We start from the raw sequence: 20,930 nt of genomic DNA, 5'->3' as shown, positions 1-20,930 counted from the left end.
CTTCCAATGTTTCAGGTAATATGCTTTTTCCGTTTTTTCTTCTTCTTCTTCTTCTTCTTTTTTTTTTTCATTATGCCTTTAATGCAGAGCAGGGCTGCTGATTACAAAGAGGCGGTCGGACTCCAGCAATAGGTCTTCCTCACTAACCCTCACTGTCATGGGCATTCCAGCTGCTACAAGAATAAGAGGCTCAATCCATATTTGCCAGCTCTAATATGAAATCTGTCAGAGCCCAAATTAATGAGTTCCAAATTCCTTACATCACGATAACAGGTTAAGACTGGTCAATTAATTACATAAATCCTTCCCGATTCATTGTGCGTTCCCAGCCCAGATTGTGTCTTACATACTCCCTGACACAAGGCCTTTTGGCTCCTGTTGTTCCATAGAAAGGCCCCATTTAAGCGGAGGCTGCCTGCCACGGCGAAATGTTAAATGTCACACGTTAAATTTGCACTTTTCTGTAATTGCTTTTGTTGAAAAAAAAATTTTTAAATTAAAGCACAGGGCTCCCAGTACACCACTCTGCAAAGGGCAGGAATTGTGCTGAGCGGATCCCAGCGCAGGCAAGTCCCCATCTTTTACCTCTAACAGTTTGCAGTCCCCTCTGCACCTGGCGCCTGATAAGCACCAGAACCCAGAACGTGCATGTTTGTGGAAATAAACCAAGTTTCCCTTCCCAGCAAATACAAATATATATATATATATATATATATATATATATATATATATATATATATATATAGTTCTTTTCTTTACAAAGGGATTAAAATGGGATTCTTTCCATAGCCAGCCTCCCTTACCAGTAAAGGCATTAGCTATATAAAGCACTGTTCTAATCACGTTTTCAGGAACATGGATTGCCCAGATGTATGCGTGTGTGTTATGCTCGCGCAGGCCTTTGCCTGCAAAGAGGAGGTTGCTGACAGCGGCGTTGCTCTCTGGGTTTGTAACTGGTGCCCACCTACAGAAGGAGAACAGTGGAGGGTTCAGATCTCAAAGGTCTGCAGTAATCACCCAGGCCAAACCTTTTCCTTTTTGAAACATCACAATGCGCTTGGAAACCACGGCTAGTGAGAGCTACGGGGTGCCCGTAACTATAGACTCCCAGGTTCCTAGCGCAACCTCTCCTCAGCTCAATACGCTGCCTGGCGCGTGGCCTTTCTGGGTGCTTAGGTGCTGTGTGGACGGGACCCGTGCCGCCTGTTTCCTTCATCTCACTGCGGGCTGGGGCTTCTGCGAACACACGAGCGCAAACTGAGATCTAAGGGGAGATCTTTCCGCTTGGGAGCCTGCACCACGCACCACGCACCACGCACCACGCAGACACTAGCAGGCCAAGGTCGGCTCCTTCTCCGCCAGCCGGCCCGGCAGCGCCCTCCTCTGTCCTTGCGCCGCCTTGCACCCTCTGCCACCGGTCGCGCGCTCCTGTTTTCCTGGGCATCCATTGCAATGGAACCCAAGCTGACACCCGGGTTTCCTGGGCTAGGGGGGCTGGTCTCTCCCCGGGAGGGAGCGGATTAAAGCGACTGGCAGGTCCGCCCTGCAGGTTTTAGGGTCCTGGGAAGACTACAGGAGAATCGGGTTAACTGATGGGTGTGGTGCGTGCGCATATAAAACAGTTGGGGCGCGTGGGTTTCGTCCAGCCCCGCCGCGACCCCGGGGCACTTGCGGGGGGGACCCTCCAGCCTCAGCCACACCCACACCTCTCGGGCCGGGTGGCGGGGCCGGGCCCGCAGCAGCGCCGCGCTGGCATCTGCGGAACAAAGACTCGGGCCGACCCCTCTCCCTCCCCCACCCCCCACCTCCCACCTCCGCTCCGGCGCCGCCGACCCGGACCGCGCCGTCCAGGAAGCCCATCCGGGCGGCGGGGTCCCGGCTCCTGCGCGCTCCCTCAGCCAGCCGGGCCCTGGGAGCCACGCTCCGGCGGCCCGAGGGCCATCGCGAGCACAGGCTGCCTCCCAGCCAACCCCGCCCCGCCAGGCCCCTCGGCACATTCTTTTCGTAATGACTGTGGCCGCAGCCAGCGTTGTCCTCTCACCGCCGGGAAGGGGACCTGGCGGGCCCACGTTGGGAGCAGGCGGGGCAGGCGAGAGGGCGCCGCAGGCTGCGCTGTAAATCGCTGCCTTTCTGCGGTTGTTGTTCCCACTCACCACCCGCCTCCCCCTCCACCCGGGTTTTTTTTTTCCCCCTTTTCTTTCTGCAGCGCAGTTGCTATGGGTTACCAGGGTGGTTGCCATGGGTTACCAGACCGAGGCCGCTGGCTCGCTACCTGCCACCCAGCCGCCGCCGGCGGAGCCGCCCGGGAGGGAGGCGGCGGGAGCGCGCGTGTGCGGGGCGCGGCGCGGGGCGTGTGCGCGAGCCGCGGGGGCCGCAGCCAACAGGCGGCCGCGGGCAGCGGCGGGAGCGCCTCCGCCAGTGGGGCGGGGGCAAAGCTATAAAGAAGCCCCGAGGTAAGAAACTAGCAAAAACACCATCACGCGTCACGCCCGCGCTGTGCCGCGAGCAGCAAAGACAAGCGAGCGGCGTGGCGTTTCGAGGCATCCACGCTTCTCGTCGGGGAGAAAGGGTATTTTCCTCTTTAGCATAAGTCATTCGCCTAGTGTCTTTAGAGCCAGCAGAAACTGTAGCTTAATTTTTTTTCTCTCTCTCTTTTCCTCTGTATCTTTTGGAAAGAAGTCTTTGGAATTTTGGAGAAAAAGAAAAGCGTCATTTAACGACCCTAGAGTTTTCGCAGCTGAAATAAATGAGTGGCCAATGCACTGTTCCTAACAAGGATCATTCTAGAAAGTTTCCAGCCAGACTGAAGGGCAATTGTGTCCGGCTTAAAGGGACAATGGTGACTCGTTTTGTGAGATGCATATGGCAAAGAATAGAGCCAAAATCCTTTGTAAATATTTCAAACGTTAAGGAAATTGTTGCTTATTTACATCCTTCTAAAATTTTTGGACTCCACTCTATTAAAATGTGTTCATTTCTTATGACCTTTATTTGCAAGGAAAATTGTATCTATGCTTTGAGTGTCAAATTGCAATAACGAATTTCAGAAAGCATTTTGTCATTGGAAATGTGTTTACATATAATAAAGTAACCAAACGTCTGTGTTCCAAACAAAAGCAGAAAACTGTATTGAGATTGTATTGAGATTGAGATTTTTAATGGATTACATCCATTAAAAAGATGCAGCATTGTATTCATAAGATACCAACTAAGTAATTTAAACATTGAGAGGAAAACTGTTTTGAAACAGAATAAGCTTTTGTTTCATTGTTTTTGTCTTCAGATTTTAGAGGCCTTTTGTGAAAGGCATTGTTCCTTTATAGCCGAAATACTGACCCCCTTGTTCATACCACAGTAGCTCAATAATGATGAATCCTTAAGGCGCCAAAAATTAAACATAAATTGAGTTCAAAACAACATTCAATTTACTGTTGGATATAATGGTAGTTTGTGGCTAGGCTAAATGAATTTGTTTAAATTCTTAATGGCCATAAAAGAGATTTTAAGGTTATTGCATATCACTTGTTTGCATTTAATTATTCAATAAAATGTGAACGAGGCTTGAAAAGCTCCTGCATGATATTTAATATCATAAGGGACGTTACTACTTAAACATCTCTGTTTTTCCTCAGTAATTTTTAAAACTTGAAATTTGAACTGGAATTTAAATCACTTTCTTCCAAGTGAGACTTTAAAAGAAGCCGTAAGTAACAGGTGTTGGCTTTCACTGTGGACCCCTTTGGGTTCTGTATAAAAGCGGTTCCCGAGCAAAACACATAAACCGACTTTATAGGTGAACAGTTTACACTTTCAGAATGAGCCAGGGAAATACAGTTTTAATGTATATAAATCAGAAACCACCCAGGATTAGAATATTTTAAATTTAAGTTACATTAAAAATAGTTTTAAATGAACATCTATTCTATTCAGTTTAGTTACTTAAGTCATCATTTTCTTTTCCTAAATAAAGCTTTATAAGAACATGCCAGATGAAAATAAGAGACTCGAACAAAGCCAGAAAGCAAGCCAGTGGGAGCTGAAGTTCATCTAAATATTTCAGCTGCTGAGTATCAGCGTGAATGGTCCTTAGATATCAAAACAACCAAACCAAAGCTCAAGTGTGTACAACCAGAGTGAATATTAAAGCAAATTTTACCCGACTTCTTCATTAAAAATGTACCGATCATTCAGAAACACACTGAATTTAGGTCTAAGTCAGAAGAGATACATTCTCGTAAGAAACAAGTGATCCAACACACTAAAGTTGATGTTTTTTTTCATGTTTATTGTGAAAACGGTGATCTTGTGAAGTCTGCAGTATCAGGCATTACTTAATATCCATTTTGATGGCTGTTTACATCATCTAAAAATAATATGACAACTGGTAGCATATATACATCCTTTTCAAAACTGCTGAAAAACAGAAATAATGTGATTCAAATACATGTCGCCGAGGAGCTGGGATCCGCTCTTAAATGATAGGATGGTAAACTTTACGTGTTGGCCAGATAAAAAGAAATTGCTAAGCCTCTTTTTTTCTGTATTAAGATAATGAGTCCTAGGTGATAAAGTAATAAGACCCAATACATTAAATCAGAATATTTACATAAGTTCAATAATGTTTTAGACCAAACAAAAATGAAAAAGGAGAAAGTATGGAATCATTCTTATTCTAAATTTAATTTTTTTTCTATTGCTTCTTAGTTACAAGCATTTCAAAGACTTTTTAATAATACAGTAACTTTTAAACTCCTAGTGGAGATGAGGTGAGGTAACATTTAATTAAAGCAACAAGTTACCCCAGGTATGTGAAAATACCTTGCTGTTAGTTTCAGGGATATTTTGTACCATTCGACAGGGAAGAAGCTTGGGTAATTGTCTCAAGAAAGTGCTGTCTCATCTGAAAGTTGAAGTTCAATGTAGTTTAAGACATTTTCTCTTTGGGCCATTTAAAAAAAAAAAAGATTGTATTAAATTATTTTAAGTTACACCAATCCTCTGGAAGCTACCTAAAATGAAAAGGCTTTTTTAAAAAATGAATAATTAATTTTTATATCCTTTTCTAAATTATGGGAATACTTACTGATAACACTAAATTTACTTTTATAAGAGCCTACTTCTAACTTAAAGATCAGTAACAAGTCACCACCACTGACAAAGTTATCTACGGATAGGAAACTGCACATTTAGTCAGAAAATAAATCATTAACCTGTAATTCCAATTACACAAAGATAATGAAAACAAATGATTTGTCTCCAGAAACCATGTGTTAAAGCTGATTTTTGGACAATGAGACTGTATTTCTTAATCTACATATTGCAAGTCTAAGCAAAGACACTGGCACGGTTTCTGTTTTGTCTGGGATGTAAACATTATTTTAGCATGTCTCTGTTCCCAAGATACTTTTCCCACTTAAGTGTGAAACAGAATACTGGCAAGGTTAAACTCTCTTCAAAGAGTCCAAATACCCAAAAGCAAAGTGTCTTCCCGGTGCGGGGGCGGTACCCACAAAATATCAGCCCCATGTCTGAGCGAGGCCGTCTGGTCTAGGTTGTCAGTCTTCAGAGTGGTTAAGCTCATACATGCTGTGTTTACGCGAACACTGCCCCCGTTGATTCAAAAAGGAATCCCCTGTCTGGATTTCAAATGCTCACTATTTACCTATATTTTCAAATTCAGTAAAAGCAACCAGGTTGTTGTTTTTTGAAACACATACACCATGTCATTTGGGAGCAGGATCTTGTTTTACCAATAATGTTGGCCTGTAGAGGAGAGAGTTGCAATCACAGGCCTTTAGCTTTTTACGGAAGCTTAGCCAAAATAAGACAACATGAAAACAGCGTGAGTAAACAACCCAACGTCTTGAAGAATTTAAGTGCCTACTATCATGACAGTGAGCTTTAGGTAAAAATAGATCATGAGCGGGCTTTCTCCTCTATGACTGGACATAATTTGCTGTTCCTAAGATGGTCATGTTAGAATTCTTTTTCAGGATTCCTGCAGAGCCGTGCTCATTTTACACCCATGTGAACTGCTGTCATCACGACTGTGGCCAAACCCGGAGGATGAACTGGAAAAGAAGAGAGGGGGGAAATAATAAAAAGAGGAAATTGGTTTTCACAACACACTCAAAGCCTGAGTAACAGAGGAGAACTTTAATTATCTCCAGTCACAAAGAGAGACAGGAAATTTGGACTTTTAATTAGCCATTTGGAGTGCAGTTGGATATTTTTTTAGCTAGATAATTTAAACGCGAATAATTCAAGTCTGACTAAATGAAAGTCACATAATCAGAATGCAGATAATTGAATTCCTACTGCATTCATTAATTCAGTGTGGAGGTGTGTGTGAAGACTACTATGATGAGCTGTCACAACTCAATAAAATCTCAGTCAATTAATTTTTTCATTATCTTAGGATTACATCAACAAAAAGGGGAAGTGTGTGTAGAGATCCCTACACATGCGTGTGTGTGCTACGTGTTCTATAAATACGTACGTGTTACGTGGAAATGCAAGGAAATACCTTTCTGAACCATAATCTACATTGTTTTCTTGTTCTCCGGCTTCATCTTCTTCAGGGAAGCGTCTGTTCATCAAGGCGAACTTGTGAATGGCTTCCTCTACCGAGTACTTAGTCTGCCCAGAAACGCACGCCTCGATGTCTTCTGCGTTCAGATGGCTTTGCAAGAAGAGGTGCAGGCTGCTGTCTGAAAGCAGGAGCGCGTTGTGTAGGACCCTGTGTAAGAGAAAACAGGAGAGAGCGTCAGTGAACGGGGATGAACACCTATAGGGCAGGAGAGAGAGAAACATCCAAAATGAGCCACCGAAGTCATCTCTCGACGGTGGCAAACTTTGCATCCATGATGCTCTCTGCCTGTTAAAAGGGATGGAAGCATATGTTAACTTCTATTCAATTATTTGGAAATTTAGGTGAGTAAAAACATGAAGCTGATGGTTAAGAACATCTGTTAAAAGAATAACTTCAAGGACATTTCTTCCATGTAACCATCTGTTACGGCCATGTGGATTAATTACGGAAATATTTTGCTTATGGAGTCATAGAAATGTATTCCACTTGAAAAAAAAATTTTACTGCCAACCAGCATGTCCATTCTGTGATCTTTATGGGCTAGGCTGTCCGGACACATCAAAACTTTCAACTACTATTAAAAGTTCTATTAAAAAGTCATCTCTTTGTTGGAAAAACTTCACAGCTTTGCTTCTGTACAAGTTTACAAGGGCTCAGTTGAGAGCTGGCTTTTTTTGAATACCTAAAACTAACCAGAAATTTCTCCAAAATCTTCAGTGGAACAAAGAGAGTACAGATTTCAACTAGTCCCTCAGGACGGCAGGGAGGAGCAAAAACCAGCCTGTAGCCGAATCTACACATGCTCAGGTTCACATTATCAGTGAACGTGTTTTCTCTGCCGAAGGACACCCTCACATTTAAATAAAAACTGCTTTTAACTTTTTAGCCAAGACTTTTATGTATGATAATTTCGTCTCTGTTCATAGTTCAATAACGATATAATGATGGGATGCTAACACCAGTTGTAGGAGGCGAAACTAAAATACGAAACCCTAAGTATAATTTTGCCCAACATGGGATTTGTCATGCATGCATTTTTTAACAAGTTACTAGAAAAAGTACATCTCTCTTGGTCATTCACATTTGAACATTAGAACATTAGAATATTTCCTTTCCTTCAAAATGAAACAGAATCCTTTTTTCAAGAAGGCAAACGTCTAGAAAGGCGCAGTAGCCACGCCACAAGGTGGCCATCCCCTAGCCCATTGATGGCGAACCTGTGACACGCGTGTCAGAGGTGACACGCGAACTCATTCTTTTGGTTGATTTTTCTTTGTTAAATGGCATTTAAATATATAAAATAAATATCAAAAATATAAGTCTTTGTTTTACTATGGTTGCAAATATCAAAAAATTTCTCTATGTGACACGGCACCAGAGTTTTAGGGCTTTTCAAAATGCTGACACGCTGAGCCCAAAAGGTTCACCATCACTGCCCTAGGCTTACAATTGTAGTTTTAAAAAATACTCTTTACTGACGGACAGGAAGAAAACGTAAAACCGCTGCGATTTTTTAAAAGGCAAAAAATCTCAGGCCACGCAGCTCACACAGCTCACACTTCCTCTCCCTCCACATCACATGATGAAGATTCATTTACCAAGTACACGCAGAAACGTGGCAAACTCCTCTTACTATTCTTGGAGATTTTCCACATTTACAACGTTTGCCGCTCTTGCTTTAAATACTTCAGTTCCAGAGGAGGTGTCTGTGGCCGGGACCCACTCACAGGAACTTGAATTCACTGGGACGTTTGAACGGAGTGTTTCCTGCCAGCCGTGGTGCAAGTAACTGGTTCATAGGATTATACTTACTGCTTTGTTTCTGGTGGAAATGTGTTTTATTTTCTTTATAAAATAATAGGTAATCTTTAAAATTGATTTTAGATGGTTCAAGGCATTACACCGCAAAAGTAATGAGCACTAATGCCAATGATATTGGACACAAATTCATTTTAGCTTTATTTCACGTCTAAAGCAATTCTACTGAGCCTTGAACTGCTCAGGCACGGTTATTAACTTGCTGGTAACCTAACACATGGGAACAGCAAACCAGAGTGATCAGAGCCCAGGTTCGTCGGGACCTCAAGGCTACTGTCTTTTTCCCTGAGCTATAATTCAATTTCCAATTTTACTGTACATTAGACTCATTATTTCTCAGTGTTTTCTGCTGAATACTGCCATCTGGAGGACACGCCGCTGAACAGCGAGAGGGAGCCGGGCACACCCAGCTCTCAATTCTGAAATGAGAGAAACGTGTGGCTGGGGAGGGAACCCCAACATCGGTACATCCGCTACGCACTCTGGGTTTTTAATTCCCTTGGCCTGGCTGGCTACATGTATGCCACTGTGCTCCACGGGTATGAGTTTTAAACATGCAAAAAGAATTTTTAATATATTTATGATTTTTATCTTTAGTCAGATATTTCCTTCCAAAATTAAAAATACCGTTGAGAGCATCCCCCCCCCCCCCCGGTTCGGTGAGCATGACTAGTTCATTTAACATTACATCTGGCTTAATACATATCAGCGAGCGTTGTGACTGCCATCGCCACAATATTAAATCCTATTTTTACCTTAGTCATATTTGCGCCGCATTTTCCACAAACAAATCAAATCGCAGTAAATCAACTTCAAACTTAATACAAAGAGTCCTTTGTAAAACAGTCAATAAAATGTCATCGTTATAAGCCTCCAGAAAAATAAGCGTATACAATGTTCAAGCCTTTACAAAAGGGACAAAAAACGGCCTCTCGAATGTTACAGGAATTTGTGAAAAGCTATTTACCACACGAGTCAAAAGTTATCCCTTTCCCCATAAGAACGTTAAACCACACAAAGCAAAACCCGTTTTTCCCTTGAATTGGATGCAGTCGAAAAATCTGGTTTTCCTCGACGTGATTTTATTAGGTGTATTATGTATTGGTTCAGTTGAGAACAATATGTAGCTATGCAAAACACTGTGCCCACCTAAGGGCGCCCTGGCTCTGCTGTGCCCAGCACAATGGCACACCTGCACACTTGTATCGCCCCTGGGAGGTCAGCAGTTTGATGTAGGGGAAAAATTTTAATTCAGCCTGTTTACCTCTTACCATGAGAAAACATAAAGCCCAAGCCCACAAATCTTCATGGAAGGCATTCATGAACTGTGCTGTGGTGCCCTCTATTGAACACAATGACATAAAAACTGTGTGTGTGTGTGTGTGTGTGTGTGTGTGTGTGTGTGTGTGTAACTAACAGTGTCTCCATGGTATCCTTTGGTCAAAAACTGTAATATTCCTTTAATTTTAAAGAAATACAAAACTGTAATACAAAAGCCTACATTGTAAGGTCCGTGTAGTTAGATTAACGGGATGGATTCAGTCAAGGAGGGCTGCTCCCATTGTGACATTCAAACGTAAAAGCTAGTCGGAGTGCCATTTTCACAGGTGGAGTCTTACCAACAGAATTTATAATTTTAGTCTATTTTTGCCATAACTATTTGTAGAAATGACTGACAATTTATAAATATCCGGGGTGGGGGGAGGAGTCCAAAAGGGAGATTATAGCAAAGATTGAGGAAAAATAAATATATTTAAATATATTTGAAAAATCTCACAATCATACTGACCAAATATAGCATTTAAGAGTTCTACTAACTGTAATATAGTGCCTTGTCTATAAAATTGAGACAAGGAAATTATATGATTGTCATTACTGAGATAAAAACATGAAAGCTATACATATAGCAAGTATTCAAAAAATGGTATAAATTATTTTTTTGGCACCCAGTGAGAGAAACAACTTTCTAATTCCTCCATGAAGATTGACCTGGATACGTAGTTTGCTATTAAATATGTATTGCTTCTCCAATGACCTTAAGTGGAAAAAGCTGTCATATTACATACACACACATGCCCAAAGACAGTTGGGTTTCGAAGGGTTTGAACATATTAAGTGCCCTTGGCTCATAACTTCCAAACGTACATAAAAACCGGATTTGTAAAATGCATGCTGAGGTCTACCACACAAGCAGACTTCCTATTTAATGCGTGACGTCTTCCTTCCCGATGCCTAAAGTAAAGTGTTCTACAAACAAACGGGGTGCAGGCCATCTAGGGGGCCGTGAATAATGGGTCTCAGGCTGGGGACAGGGCGCAGTGCCAAGGGGCCAACTGGTATGTCACATCCAGTTTCCCAAAGCGGCTTGAGCTGAGGGACACCAGGGGCGCCAAAGACACGGAAGGTTGTCACCTACACAAACCAGGCAAACAACGGGAGAGAATCTGAGGAACACAGAAAGGTGTGTGTGTGGGGGGGGGGGGGGGGGGGGACCTTTAGGTCAGGCCTGAAGCCACCATGTGGTATTAGACTCCTTGCTTTCTTCAGGTCCAAGCCACACAGAAGCACCATCAGCTGGGAGACTATGGAGCAAATGACATCGCAAGAGAACTTGGTGCCGGTTCTATGATCCGACTTCCGGCTGATAATCCAACTGTAATGAATCCAGCCACCCCCCGATACACACTTAATGCTGACCCACTCAACTGGGAGCTTCAGAAGGACCAGGATTTGTGTTCATTTCGTGTGGCCGGGTAACCCCAGGACCCAGCCTGGCCCAAAGGAGTCACTTAAACAGATTTTCCTTTGATGTGTCATTGAATGACACAACTGCTAGTGGGGTCAACAATGCATGGGTAACACCACAGCCCCCTTACAGCAAGCCAAGGCTCAAAGGAATGAAGTGACTTTTCCCTGGTCATCCAGCCAGAAAACAACCAGGAGCCAGGACTCGAGGGAGGCCTGGAGCCCAGCTCATCCAGCTCCTGATCCAAGACACTCTGCACTATGAAGTCCGCACCAAACTCAGTCAACAAGCCCGGCCGGCCAGCATGGCCCACTGGTTGAGCGTCAACCTATGAACCAGGCTCCCGGTCAGGGCACATGCCCAGGTTGTGGGCTCGATCCCCAGTGTGGGAGTGTGCAGGAGGCAGCTGATCAATGATTCTCTCTCCTTATTGATGTTTCTATCTCTCTCTCTCTCTCTCTCTCCCTACCCCTCTGAAATCAATAAAAATATATTCTTAAAAAAAAGAAAAAAATTCAGTCAATAAGCAACCAAACGACACAGTTCACAAAAATAACCCAGGGCAAGCCTCATCCCACTGCAGCCGAAAGACGCTCACTTGTGTCACGGATTTGGTAAAATCAACTGAGAAAGAACGGGTCATGTTCAAAACAATGAAGTGATTCCCAGTCAGAGATGCATGCCCTGCGATCAACCAGCAACATAAATACGAGACACATGCTGTCCGCTGACCTCACAAAAGGAGTCCCCAATACAGAAGACAAGCAGCTCCCCGGTGCAGGCTGCCCAGGCCTCACGGGCAATGGCCCGTCTGCAGCTTCCCCCAGCAGCATCGAGTGGCAGGCCACTCGGCCACCTTGGGCTGCAGGGGCCACAGCTTAAGGGAGAGGCCATCAGCCACCTGGGTCTCAGACAGACAGCAATTAAAATCGGAGCTGTCCCCCAAGGGAAGGGGCAGAAGAACTGGACCAGGTCTTTGTTCTCTCAAGCCTGCGATGCCCAAAAGAATCTCACTGTAATGTTTTCCCAGGTCCCGGCTCAGTACTAGGTCTTCTGACCTCATGTCATTTTTATTCTTCTAGCTTCTTTTTCTTTTCCGGCTCCCCCTCAATTTATTTTTATTTTTATTGATTTCAGAGAGGAAGTGAGAGGGGGAGAGAGAGAGAAACATCAATGATGAGAGAGAATCATTGATTGGCTGCCTCCTGCATGCCCCACACTGGGGATCAAGTCCGCAACCCAGACATATGCCCTGACCAGGGAATCAAACCTTGACCTCCTAATTCATAGGTCAACACTCAACCACTGGGCCACACCGGCCAGGCCCCTCCCCCTAGTTTATAATCTTGGGTGTTTCTTTATGTCTCCATGACCCCTTCAAAGGAAAGGCACTCTATCAACCTAATAGAAATAAGTATTAATATTCATGGGCATACTTAACACCCAAACCGGTTACGAGTGAGCCACATGGAGAGAAGGCAGTAAGTAGATGATCTCAGGCTAGCTCTAAGGTGCCATGCAGTGAACTCAAAAGGGGATTACTTCAGATCCTGAAGCGAATAGAAAATGAGAGTCCAGGTGACTGGGCTCTGCCCCCCAACCAGTAGTCATGTGGCTCAGCCTATTTTCTTATCTATAAAGTAAGAAGTTAGAAAAATCAGCTCAAAGCTATTTCATTTCTTAGTGCATCAAACAAATAATGGCCAATACTCAGATACCACATATCATATGCCAGACTGCTGTGAGCGCTTTACATTCGTTAATTCATTTAATCCTCTCAACAATCTTAAAAAGCAGGTGCTCTTAGGGGCTCCATTTTACAGACGGGAAAACGCAGGCAGGGAGGAGGTAAGACTGGCCCAAGCTCCCAGCTAATAAGGGATGGAGCCAGGACTTGAACCCAGGCAGGCTGGCCTCAGAGTCTGTGTGCAAACCAATGTGCTGTCCCATGGGATGGGAATTCCAGTGTTGCGGGGGGCAGAGAATTATAGTAGTGTGAATTTAAGTTGCCTTCACTACAGTACCTCCCATCACCACGTAATCCGGAGTCAGTAGACCACTAAGACTATCTAACACCCCCTTATATATAGTCCCTTCAAAGAGTGGAGTGAAACTAGAGGAGCCCAGAGGGTATTAGCAGCCCACCGGAAAGCGGGTCTTTGTCCATCAATCCTAACTGTTGTAAATAAAGACAGTTTTTAATAAGTGCCCTTTGTAATAAGGCACATCTGTTTCCTGGAAAATTTTACTTTTGTCAGCTACACTCCCAAGTACTTTGGCTCTGCTTTACAGCTTAAGGGGCCATGTATTTATCATCAGACTCAATTACTAGTTCATTGTTTTCTTTCTAGATTTGGTCCCTAATGTGCACCATCAGCTGTGAGCCACAAGGTGGCGCGCTAATACAGGAAATGAACGACTGAGGTTGGCTCTGGAGCAGATGAGGAGGATTCCAGAGACAGGACTGTGCTCCCTCCCTGGTCACAGGACACCCAGCTCTTGCAAAGCGCTTCTCTGCACACTTACTTTCTGAGGAAATCTTCCAGACCCTGACGCCGCTGGTCCACATGCTGGCGATTGTTCATGTTGAAAAACAGGTTTTTAGACGGAAGCTCTGGCAGTTGTCTAATGAGAAAGAAGCAAAAATTTTATCATCATCAGATCGAGGTGGCTTAGTTACAGAAATCCCTCAGTGAAAGCAAATTACGCATAATAACCATCACACAGTGACTGTATATTATGTATGTATTATATAATAAGGATAAGAGAATATTAACTTAAAGAAAACCCCATTTTTAAACATTGTTGAGGCCTTTCATGGTCAATACCCATGAAAGCTGGTGGAATTCAAATGATAAATTTTAAATTCAGATGCTGTAGCCACAAAACTAACTAAAACTATAATTACAATCAAGAATGCCTGTAAAATCCTTCATAATTTATATCTCACGCATATCCAAGTTCTAAATATTGAATATAATAATTAAGTCTCCTCGATATACCCTTTAAGTCACTTACACTAGCAATGCATTACTCTGGAGTCTCTGCCTCAGCCACACAAATTCTCTGTATCTCCTTCGTACACAGGACGTCTTCATTGTAAAACACATGCTATTGGTCTGTTCAGAGAAAAGAAACATATAAGCCTTACTTGAGGGGAAAAAAATGCTTTTTTTTACATCTATGACTCACTATATGCCTCCAAATTTATTTAAATAGGATTTTTAGCCCTGGCCGGTTTGGCTCAGTGGAAAGAGCGTCGGCCTGTGGACTGAAGGGTCCCAGGTTCAATTCCGGCCAAGCGCACATACCTGGGTTGCAGGCTCGGTCCCCAATGGGGGGTGTGCGGGAGGCAGCCAATCAATGATTCTCTCTCATCATGTTTCTATCTCTCTCTCTCCCTCTCCCTTCCTCTCTGAAATCAATAAAGATATATTAAAAAGAATAAATAAATAAATAAATAATAAACTAATCCGACTGGCCAGGCGTTTTAAAAATAAATAGGATTTTTAAACCCAAAACTACATGTGCATTTAAACCAGATTCAAATCTTCTACATCACCCATCAATATGGCAGCCCTGAAGACAGCTGGGCTGACATAAATGTTGTCTGGGGCGAGCCATTCACTCCCTGAGTCCTGAAGTAGCCTCCTGCCCACCTATCTGCACTGCTTTCAACAAAGAATCATAAAAACCGAATCCTGAAGCATAAATGACCAGTAAGAACTGAGGGTCATCCACTGCTTTTTAACACCTGCATCTGTCCGAGCAGCTGGAGAAGCCCTTGGGGACCGGAGACACCTTTTCCTGGTCCCCGACGTGACATCACAGAAGCTGTCATGACCGTGACAGGCCTGCACTATGGATCACACAGATCACCAGGAATCCCGAAATCACTTCTACTTTTTTCAAATATGTTTTTATTGATTTCAGAGAGAGGACGGGAGAGGAAGAGAGAGAGAAACATCAATGATGAGAGAGAATCATTAATCGGCTGCCTCCTGCATGCCCCCTAGTGGGGATGGAGCCCGCAACCAGGGTATGTGACCTGGCCGTAATCAAACCAGCGACCTTCTGGTCCATGGGACATTTGCTCAACCACTGAGCCACACTGGCCAGGGCCTAAAATCACTTTTAAACAAGAGAAGAGCATTTCCCTTCTCTGGCAGGTGGGAGGGAACCTAGTCTCAGTTGGAAAGGGGTGTGAGGCCCAGGGACAAGCATCCTCATGGGTGACCCAAATTCCAGTCCTGGCTCTGCTAGAGGGCAAATCACTTCCACTCCAGCTCCCTGAATAACACAGGGGTGGGCCAGTGCATGCCTACTTCCCAGGGGGGCTGTGAGGATGGGTAACACGCACTTGGCAAATGTCATCCATTAACACTGGTGTTTGTTACAAGACGCTGGTTTCTTTCCAGCTACCCTAAGGCAGACGCAGAAAAAGCCACCTCCAGAGTCCCCGTCCTCAGCAAAATGGCAACACTTCTCCTTTGGGTAACAAGAGACTGGCAAATGTTTGTCTACTGATTTTGTCAGAAGGCCTCTATTCTCTATATTTATTTCAAATTTCTATTTCAAAATCTTTACGTTACCAAATGAGAGATGTTTTGCCTCCAAGATTTATATTATTTCAAAAAGTACTTTTGCATCATTTTAAAAACACCCAGCAGTTGTTTACTTTGGGAAATGTGATTCTGTGCATTCCTTCTTTTCTTATCTTTTTTTTTTTTTTGCATTCCTTCTTAAACTGCCCCCAGGAGGTATCTGAGAACATCTGGGAATTCCTCAAAAAACCTTGGCTGAGGAGAGGTTACATTAAGAGACCTGCCCCCAAAAGAAAGACTGGTCTAAATCCCTTCATCTTTGACAACAGGGCAGCCAAACGTGCTGGAGTCTGTGGCCCAAGAACACTCCATGTGTGGGTTTCAAAGCAGACCAGGGCCTCACGCCGATGTGATCCCCGGGGAGTAAGAAAGCGGGCGCTTACAGCAGAATGAGCCCTAACGGGCCTGAGCAGAGGTCCTCCCCAGAGAGAGCTAGCCACTGTGGACAGAGCGGCTCCGTCCACACTGGTCAGTTCCAGCTCCCTTACTTGTCTCTGCTCAGATTCATTGTAGATGCCAGCAACTGAGATCCAGCAGGTGCCGACACCAGACAAAGGTCTGTCTGCCTCGAAGTCCTTCGTTTGCAGAACAAGTTCAGGAGAATGTATACCATAGACTACCCACCTCTATAGTTCACATGTTTAAAATGCTAAGTAAAAAAAATAAACGAACAAACAAAATGCCAAGTAAGTGCTAAGATTTCAGAGTCACCTGATATAATTTCCCTTAAGATTGACTTAAATGAACTCAACGGTGGCTTCTCTACCTGCAAAGCTCTGTGGTACACCATCGAGGACTCTCCAGTCCCCCATCGACTCTGAACTGTACAACGGAATCAGACGACACTGAGATCGCTAGTTTAACAAGTTCCTCTAGACTGATTTGCTTGTGTCTGCTATCTAATAAGCCAAGACTTCTTCATTGTCCATTTATTCGCATTTCAGAGAAACACCAGAACACCACCCAATATCTGTGGCACCCACCATTTCTGGCTTGGAGTGGACATTTCTGAATTCACATCATTAACTCCCTGAGGAGAAGCAAATTTCACACCTACCATGAAGTATGTGACAAGGACCCATAAATGTTTTAGAGGAAGCTAAAAGGCAACTAAAGGATTTAATTCCATTTTCTTTTCTTTTTTATTAAGGGAGAGGGAGAGAAACACCAATGTGAGAGTGGAACACCAATCGGCTGCCTCCTGCACACATCCCCGCCAGGGATGAAGCCCGCACCCCGGGCATGTGCCCTGACCGGAACCGAATTGGCAACATTTTGGTTCACAGGATAACACCCAACCAACTGAGCCACACACCTGCCAGGGCACGAATTTCATTTCATTTTCAGAGGCTTAATCGTAATTTCCCACACAGAATTTACATCTGGTGTGACTTTATGAGCAAAACCAAGACAATATCAAAATGCAAAGTATAACCTGGCAATGGCCTTCAACACAATCACCAAAAAAAGCAGCCTGGCCCTGGCTGGTTTTTCTCCGTGGTTAGAGCATCGGCCTGTGAGCCAAAGGGTGGCAGGTTTGATTCCTGGTCAAGGGCATGTACCTAGGTTGCAGGGGCAGGTTTCCCAGCCCTGGTAAGGACGTGTGCAGGAGGCAACCAATCAATGTGTCTCTCTCATGTCGATGTTTCTCTTTCTCCCTCTCTCTCCCCTCCTCCCTCTCTTCCATTCTCTCTGGAAATCAATGGGGAAAAATATCCTTGGATGAGGATTAAAAAGAAATAAAATAAAATAAGAGTGTTTACTTTGTTTTTCTAAGTTGGAAAAACTTGGAAAGAAGGAAGGTGTGTGGCCAGTGACTGCATGTCCAATACAGCATACCAACTCAGTTACCTGCAATGGGAAGACTGAAGGTGGCTAAAGGTTACTTCGCTTGTGCTATGTCCTCACAGATACACCTGGGCCTGCTGCTATGCCCCCGAGAAAAGCCCCGATGAAATCAGGTGGGGAAAGTGACTAATTCATGATCAGGACCATAAAACTCTAACATGTGGGCCACGTCTGGCCGGCCACTGATCTTCACACAGTGTCACTGGAACACAGCTGCACTCATTCATTCATGCCTTGTTTGAGGCGGCTTCCCTCCAAGAGCAGCATTGAGGAGTGTCAGGGAGACAGCGGAGCCCACGGAGCTGAACATATGTACTGCCTGCCCTTCACAGGGAACGTTTGCTGACCCCGCTCAAGAGGACCCCAGAAGGCCACACGCCCAGGACATTGCTCAAGAGACTATGACAGAGCATTATTTCCAAATGAAGAACATCACTGCTAGTTACTGTGCCGATTACTCGGAATCTAGGCTAAGGCAAAATAATTGCACATACCCAGTTCCGACGTTCTTACTCTACATACGAATCACTGCACATCTCCTCTCCGGAGAACCCTACATCCTCTCAAAACGGATTTATCGAGCGATATACTTATTACCTGGAAATATGCTATCACCGATCATAAATACCATTAATGAGGCATAAATAGTCTTTAACTGTGAATTTTAGAAATATTCACATCTTCATGAAGTATTAATATTAACAAAGGCATAATAAGGAATTCAAATAAGAAATATCTCAACTTTAGGAACCATCTTATTGCTTCCTTGAAGGTACAAGCATTAGCTGTGATCATTAAAATTCAGTTCTTTGAATTCAGAAAGCTTTACAAATGTCCACTGTAAGTATGTCGAAGTATCCCATCAAACGTATGCGACTGACAATGACTACTGACTGCATACTCACATGAATACAGATTTCATAGTCGATGTAGGAATGCCAGAAGTCCTCCTTCTGAATCCGAGGATCCCGCACCCAGACACTCACGAACTCCTGTAAGGGCGTCATAAACAAACGAGTTTCAGGGCTGCAAGGAGGACTGGGGAGGGAGGAGAGGAGTGACTGTATGAGGACAAAGCGGAAATGAGCTCTGACCAACGTGGTTATGACCCTCTAAAAAACAAGAAGTTAATGAATCGGGCACCACAGAAACTCCAAAAAAAGAACTATTTTGCCATAAAACGTACTTTTTTAAATAATGCAATACCAAGCTGGCTGCGCTGCTGCAGAGTCTCAAAGATTATGTGAAGACAGTTAAGAAAATATACCTTAAAACAGATTCTTGATTTTTAATCACGCAAAACAGGTTCACGTTTTTCTCCAGTTTCTTGCTTTCTTCATCTCTCACAATTAAAAGTCTAGGCCCTGCCTGACCTGTCACTTCCCAGAACACAGATCAGAAAGAGCAGCAAAGGTCATGTGAAAAGCAAGTGGTGAGAGTTGACCATGAGTTTGTGTACACACCCCAGCTTCATGAGGATAAACTTCATTTAAAAATTTGATAATGTTGCCCGGCCGGTGTGGCTCAGTAGTTGAGCATCGACCTATGAATCAGATCACAGTTCCATTCCCGGTCAGGGCACCTGCCTGGGTTGTGGGCTCAATCCCAGTGTGGGGCATGCAAGAGGCAGCCAATCAATGTTTCTCTCTCATCATTGATGTTTCTATCTCTCTCTTCCTCTCCCTTCCTCTCTGAAATAAGTAAAAATATATTTTAAAAATAGATAATGTAAAACAAAAATGTATTATGTTTGGCATGATACATTTTAAAGTATAATTTATTCACTTGGTGATTATAAATTTGTTCATGGAATTTAATTTTCAATATTTTAACTTTTGGGCTAGAAAAGGGGAGCTCCAAGGCTGAAACTTATGCCATTTCTTAGTGCTTTGCTTCGGCACGTCTGAGAGGCAGGCAGAAGCCAAGCGGTAAACACACCAGAGCAGAAGCAGAAGAAAGACTGTGGGGTTTTCTGGACAGAGCACCTCCATCCTATTGTGCAAATACTAAAGTGAGAATTTCCACACAGAGGATTCTAGAAAGAAGAAACAGTCCACGTTCCCTGAAAATAACCTTCGCCACCTATCGAGCTTCACCTTCTGAGACAACGCGCCCTCTGTTCCTGCACTTGAGACCTCTGCCCGCCCGTGTCCTCAGTAGATAAGGACTCTGAGTTATGTTCCAAAAGGTCTTATTTTAACATGTTTTCGTGTGTTTTTAGTGTCATTCAGAAGACAGGCAATAAAAACAAGGACACAAGATAGTGATGCTCTAAGTGTGTTGGCTATTATTTCTCAAAAGCACTTTCTAAACTGTTAGGGGCCCTACAGAAACAATTGTTAAAGCAAATTGTTAAAGCAATCGCCCCTGCTCCATAGAGTGTGAATGGGTCAAGACAGAGGGCCTCCTGCCCAGAGATGGGAACTGAAACAAAACCCAGGAAGCTGGCCTCCGCCTGTCCACATTTCACGTGTGAGTGAGTGAGTGTGTGTGTGTGTGTGTGTGTGTGTGTGTGTGTGTGAGAGAGAGAGAGAGAGAGAGAGAGAGAGAGAGAGAGAGAGAGAGAGAAGACTGACTCATTTTCCTGGAGTACTTTTCACACATCCACAGTCTTAGAGGAATGAATCAATCATCAGTAAACCGATGCACACAAGGACAAACAGGCTAGGAAAAGAAGACCAGAGCATTTATCCCTCCAAACACCCCACACACTCAGGGCTACTTTCTGACGTTCATGGGCCCTTCTCCAAAAAAATATATTGAAAATCAGACTTTATGACTTCACTGGCATAAAGATGAATATATTACTATTATATATGAAAATCTTTTCTTTGACCTAAAAGTTCATTTTATTTTACTGATTAAAAAAAAAAATTTTTAAAACAGCCCTGCCAGCATGACTCAGTGGTTGAGCTTCAATCTAGGAACCAGGAGATCACGGTTCGATTCCCAGTCAGGATGCCCAGGTTGCGGGCTCAATCCCCAGTGTGGGGCATGCAGGAGGCAGCCGATCAATGATTCTCTCTCATCACTGATGTTTCTCTCTTTTTCCCTCTCCCTTCTTCTCTGAAGTTAATAAAATGTGTATTTTTAAGTGATAAAAAAATAAAGTTAAGCCATTTCCATGGGCTCCGAAAAGCACTGTGGGCCCAGGGCACTGTGCCTGATGGAGAGGTGGGCAGAGCCTGCCCTCTGAGCAAGGCAGAAGGCTGCCCACGGCTGGCAAGGTGATGACACCCCTTTGAACCAGGGGATCCTAGTCATCCGGTCACATGTGAGCCACACTCCCTCTTAGGGTGCCGGCAGCTGTTTTTCCGCTGGA

The 20,930-nt window shown here is 43.9% G+C and overlaps 1 protein-coding gene across 3 annotated transcripts in view; it reads right to left on the bottom strand.

Moving 5' to 3' along the window:
- Positions 1-2,697: 2,697 nt before the first annotated feature.
- SNX10 (sorting nexin 10) overlaps positions 2,698-20,930 on the bottom strand; it is a 60,022-nt gene continuing 41,789 nt past the window's right edge. For all 3 annotated transcript variants that reach the window (XM_081102599.1, XM_081102600.1, XM_081102598.1), the window contains 5 exons: positions 18,514-18,600; positions 14,175-14,275; positions 13,683-13,781; positions 6,527-6,739; positions 2,698-6,071 (listed from right to left, as the gene is read on the bottom strand). In XM_081102599.1, coding sequence (XP_080958725.1) covers positions 5,990-6,071; positions 6,527-6,739; positions 13,683-13,781; positions 14,175-14,275; positions 18,514-18,600 — 582 coding nt within the window. In that variant the 3' untranslated portion in view covers positions 2,698-5,989. The remainder of the gene's footprint in view (positions 6,072-6,526; positions 6,740-13,682; positions 13,782-14,174; positions 14,276-18,513; positions 18,601-20,930) is intronic.

This window comes from Myotis nattereri (assembly GCF_964212035.1).
Source record: "Myotis nattereri genome assembly, chromosome: 11".
Taxonomy (NCBI): domain Eukaryota; kingdom Metazoa; phylum Chordata; class Mammalia; order Chiroptera; family Vespertilionidae; genus Myotis; species Myotis nattereri.
Note: the sequence above shows the minus strand (reverse complement) of the source record. Positions and strands in the feature narration are given on the sequence as shown.